General features: G+C 44.1%; 1 protein-coding gene across 1 annotated transcript; it reads left to right on the top strand.

Moving 5' to 3' along the window:
- The first annotated feature begins 1,218 nt into the window (after window positions 1-1,218).
- On the top strand, window positions 1,219-2,963 carry LOC137362236 (gastrula zinc finger protein XlCGF8.2DB-like). Its single transcript, XM_068026673.1, has 2 exons — window positions 1,219-1,330; window positions 2,449-2,963. The coding sequence occupies exons 1-2, from the start codon at window positions 1,219-1,221 to the stop codon at window positions 2,961-2,963; spliced, it is 627 nt and encodes a 208-aa protein (XP_067882774.1).
- Window positions 2,964-5,298: the final 2,335 nt, after the last annotated feature.

Below are 5,298 nucleotides of genomic sequence, written 5' to 3'. Positions count from 1 at the left end.
TGAGTGTTGGAATATATTGCCTCTCCTTATTTTTCCTCCTTCTCCCATTCTGAGTTCCGGGCTGTAGGCACCGGCGGTGGTTTGATGTGCCTGAAGCGTTAACTCTGTTTCTCTCTGCACAGATGCAGCCCGACCTGCTGAATATTTCCAGTATTTTCTCCTTTTATTTCAGATTTCCAGCATCTGCAGTATATTGCTTTTGTTTTATTGCAGGCATTTCTCACAGAACTGAGTCGAGAAACACAGACGGACGAATTAAGAGCCAGTTTGTATCAGTGTGGGTGTTGGATGTGGAAGTCAGTCCCTGATGTCCTGTGTTGGTCTTTTTTGTTCCATCAGTTTGAGCTGGAGTGGGGATGGGGGAGCAACCGCTGGCTTTAATTCCGAGTACTTTTGAGCCCAGTCGGGTGCAACAATTTTCATAGTGAGGCTGTCAAGAGAGGTAGAATCCAGGGGAGATGAGGTTGCTAAACAGACACCAACCACTCGATGTAAAAGAGTATTGTTTCAGTAACAAGTATTTCTGTGGATGCTTTCAATCCAGTTTACATATACACACGTTATTACTTCATTCCTGTGATATGGGCGTCACTAGCCAGACCAGCGTATATTGCCAATTCGCAGTTGCCCATTGAGAAGCTGATGGTGGGCCTTCATCTTGAACCACTGCAGTCCTTGTGTTGAAGGTGCTCCCACAATGGTGTTAGGGAAGGAGTTACAGGATTTTCACCCAGTGATGATGAAGGAACGGTGATAAATGTCCAACTTAACATCAACTTGTATTTATACGGCATCTTTAATGTAATAAAATGTTCCAAGGCATTTCACAGGAGTGTTATAAAGCAACATTTGACACTGAGCCACATAAGGAGATATTAGGGCAGATGACCAAAAGATGGATTAAAAAGCTGGGTTTTAAGAAGTGTCTGAAGCACGGAAGGCAATGTTGCGAGGCGGAGAGGATTAGGGAGGGATTTCCAAAGCTTAATGCCTTGGCAGCTGAAGGCACGGCGACCAGCGATGGAGGAATGAAAATCGGGGATGCTCAAGATTCCAGAATTAGATGAGCTCTGATTTCTCAGAGTGTTGTAGGGCTGGAGAAGATTATAGAGATAGTGAGGTGTGAGGGTATGGAGAGATTTGAAAGCAAGGATGAGGATTTTAAAATTGAGGTGATGCTTAACTGGGAGTCTGTGTAGACCAGTGAGCTCAGTGGTGATGGGTGAACAGGACTTGGTTAGAGTAAGGACGCAGGCAGCAGAGTTTTGGATGATCTCAAGTTTACAGAGGGTGGAATGTGGGAGGCCATCCAGGATAGTCAAGTGGAGAGGTAACAATTACATGGATGTAAGTTTCAGAGGCAGATGAGCTGAGACAGTGGTGAAGTCTGGTGCTGTTACTGAGGTGGAAATAGGTGGTCTGAGTGATGGTGTTGATATGCAGTCGGAAGATCATCTCAGGGTCAAATATGACATCCAGGTTATGAATTGTCTGGTTTAGCCTCAGACAATTGCCAGGGAGAGGGATTGAGCTGGTGGCTAGGGAGTGGAGATTGTAGCAGGGACTGAAGACAATGGCTTCAGACTTCCCAATATTTAAGTGGATGAAATTTCTGTTCATCGAGTACTGGATGTCAGTCAGACAAGTCAGGATGGTGCGTGGCTTGGAGGGGAACTTAGAGATGATGGTGTTCATATACCCGGGCTACCCTGGTCCTTCCAGATGATGGAAGTTGAGGTTTTTGGAGGTTCTGTCAAAGTTCTGGTCGAGTTGTCGATATATAAACTCCCTCTCCTCTCCCTGCCCCTCTCCCTCTCTCTCTCTCTTTTTCCTCCCATAGAGGGCAGAGTCTTGTGTAGGTCCAGACTGGGTGGCAGGTTCCCTTCACTGAAGGACATTAATGAACCAGTTGCGGTTGTACATTAATCCAGTAGCTTTCATGGTCACTTTTTCCTCGTGATGGCACCATAAATTACCAGATTCATTCAGCTCCGTTTCACAACCTGCCTTTGTGTTTTTGTGGGTTCTCTCACACACTCTTTTTTTCAGTTTTAAATCAATTTCACAGGGTTTTAGAAGGGGAGGAATTGCAGCTGTGAAATGCAAAGCAAATGTCAGATCAGGATCTGAAGGAGTCGCCCAACTTATCGTAACCCGAATATCACCGGATTTTGAACGTGGAAGGAAAAAGTACCGATCACAGTGTGGAGAAACTGTACACATGTTCTGTGTGTGGATGAGGTTTCAACCAATCATCTGCTCTGTCGAAACACAACTGCAGTCACATTGGGAAGAAACCATGTAAATATGGGGACTGTGGAAAGAGATTGAATTATCCAGTTGAGCTGGAAACTCATCCATGCAGTCACACCCTGGAGAGGCCGTTCACCTGCTGTGAATGTGGGAAGGGATTCACTAACTCATCCTACCTGCTGACACATCAGTGAGTTCACACTGGGGAGAGACCTTTTAAATGTCCATTCTGTGGGAATTGCTATAAACGTTCTGCTGAAGTGATGTCCCATCAACGTATTCACACTGACAAGAGACTGTTCAGGTGCTCTCACTGCGGGACTGGGTTCAGGCGATTAGGCAACCTCACTACACAACAGCACATTCACACTGGGGAGAGGCCATTCACCTGCAAAGTAGATGGGAAGGGATTCACTCAGTTATCCGCCCTGCTGACACACCAGCACACTCACACTGGGGAGAGGCCATTCACCTGCACAGAATGTGAGAAGGGATTCAATCATTTATCCGTCCTGCTGACACACCAGCGAGTTCACACTGGAGAGAGGCCAGTCACCTGCTTCGAGTGTGGGAAGGAATTCACTACTTCACCCCACCTGCTGAAACACCAGCAAGTTCACACAAGGAAGAGGCCATTCACTTGCTCTGACCAGGGGAAGAAACTTCCTGCTTCATCCCATGTGCTGACACACCAGCGAGTTCACAAGTAACTCAGGGATGAGAAATTTCCACCAAATGGCAGATTTCCGACATTGGGGTTTCGGAAATCCACCATTGGCTTCTCCCATTCCCACCTTAACCACAAGACCGGCTTTGAGAGAAATTGCAACTGTCAGTTATGATTTTTTAAAAGTCGGCCAACCACAAAGCTGCTCGGCGATCTGTTTTACCTTTTTTAAGTCATCTTTATTTTTTATAGTCTTCCACCTTGGTGGAAATGAATTTCAAACAGGAAAGCAAGTGGGTGGAACTGCACACTCCTTCACAACTTCAGTGTGTCTGTCTTCTGTAAATTTCCAAAAAGAAGGCGTGTTTATACACAGACCAATTCCCAATGTTTGTTTTTGCCTTCATGGGATATCTTAGCAGAGACCACCTGAGACCTGACACAGCTCATTTGACATGGTTTAAAATTAATGGTGCAGGATCAGTAGCTGGCAAGTCCCTGGTCTGCAGCAAAAACATTGGTCTGTCAATAGGAATTTGAAACTTGCTTCCATTTACACAGCAGTGTGTGTCTGAAATAATTTCTGAAAACTCTGCACAAACTGGTTACTGAATGTGAATATCCTGCAGTGAGCATGAACTGTATAAACTGAATATGTCCTGTGCTTTGGAGCAACTGAAGTGATCTGGAATTTCCACTTATCGGTTTTTTCAGGTGTTTGGCTGAATTCCATTCATTGTTCACCTCCATTTTCACTGTCTACTGACCCAGTCACACTGTAAACCTGGAGTCAGTGTGAAGCTGTCTTTTACACCACAGTGATGCAGGGCAAGGAGTATAACTCTGGCCATCTTTCTTCAATGTGTGTTTTGGCATTGCTGAAGATTATCTGGAAAAGACTGTCCTGCACCACAAGTGCTGTGTATTGGTTACAGTGAAACTGTGAGCTCTCTGCAGTCACTATAAATGGTCACTGGGTTTCTCAGGCTGATGGCACAATACTCTGTACATGTATGAACATGTATATACAAGAACACAAGAAATATGAGCAGAAGTAGACCATATGGCCCATTGAGCCTGCTCCACTATTCAATATGATCATGGCTGATCTTGGGTTTCAATTCCACTTTCCTGCCCGCAGCCCATATCACTTAATTCTCTGAGAGACCAAAAATCTATCAATCCCAGCCTTAAATATATTCAACAATGGAGCATCCACAACTGTCTTGGGTAGAGAATTCCAAAGATTCACGATGCTTTGACTGCAGTAATTTCTCCTCATCTGAGTCCTGAATGATTGGCCCCTTATCCTGAGATTGTGCCCCCGCGTTCTCGATTCCCTGACCAGTGGAAACAATCTCTCAGCTTCTACCTTATCAAGCCCTTTCAGAATCTAGTGTGTCTCAATTAGTTCGTCTCTCATTCTTCTAAACTCCAGAGAATATAGGCCCAATTTACTCAGCCCGTCATCATAGGACAACCCCCTCATCCCAGAGACCAATGTAGTAAATCTTCAGTATATACAGAATGCTGCCTTTCTCCAAGCCAACACAATAGTTATGATTTTCAGCTCACCTTGCAGTTAAATGCAGCTGTCACCAGACCAATTGGTGCTGGAGAACAGGAGCCAGAAGTATTGATCACTGTTGGGATATACAGCTGTCTATTAGACCTGCTGCATTGTCACAGGGCCTTTACCAAACTTTTGAGCCTGATTTGGGGATGATGCAACAGAACCTCAAACTTGTTACTGTAGAGGTTGTCGTCGGCTATCCCTCAATTCGAGGATGACGTCTACTCAAGGTTGCGAGTTTCTTCCATGGGTCTTCAGGTCACTGAACAGGCTGATTCTCGACCTGCAGATCTTTAGACACATGGGGCAGGACGTCCCACAAAGTACTGGGACCCGGAGTGCAGGATTTGCTTCCTCGAGGTACAACACTAGTCTCATTACTTTTCCACTGTCACTCGCAAGATCTGGGAAAATTTTTATGTTGCATAATATTTGGACCCTTTGAAGAGGAAAACCACATTTTTCATTAGTTTTCATTAAGATTATAATGAGATCTGCACTGCAAACAAGATTATTTAAATTTACAATCATTATAATATGACTAATTATTTTAAATGATAAAATCTACCATAAGTGATGATATTTAAAAACAAGCAATTCTATCTATAGAGGCATTGCATTTGCAAAAGTTAATAAGGTTATTTTCCTCTTTTGTGCTTGGAGGTAAATAATTGTCGTAAAGAAAATTGGATCAGGAGTATCACATGCTCCTAACAGAATGTATGTGATATTCCTGTCCATTTAAGTTAATGGACAGTAAATTGGACAGGCTGTATAACTGGTATACAATCCTCCCTACCTGGTT

This window comes from Heterodontus francisci, unplaced genomic scaffold (assembly GCF_036365525.1).
Source record: "Heterodontus francisci isolate sHetFra1 unplaced genomic scaffold, sHetFra1.hap1 HAP1_SCAFFOLD_526, whole genome shotgun sequence".
Lineage (NCBI taxonomy): Eukaryota > Metazoa > Chordata > Chondrichthyes > Heterodontiformes > Heterodontidae > Heterodontus > Heterodontus francisci.
This window is presented reverse-complemented; position numbering and strand designations above follow the sequence as displayed.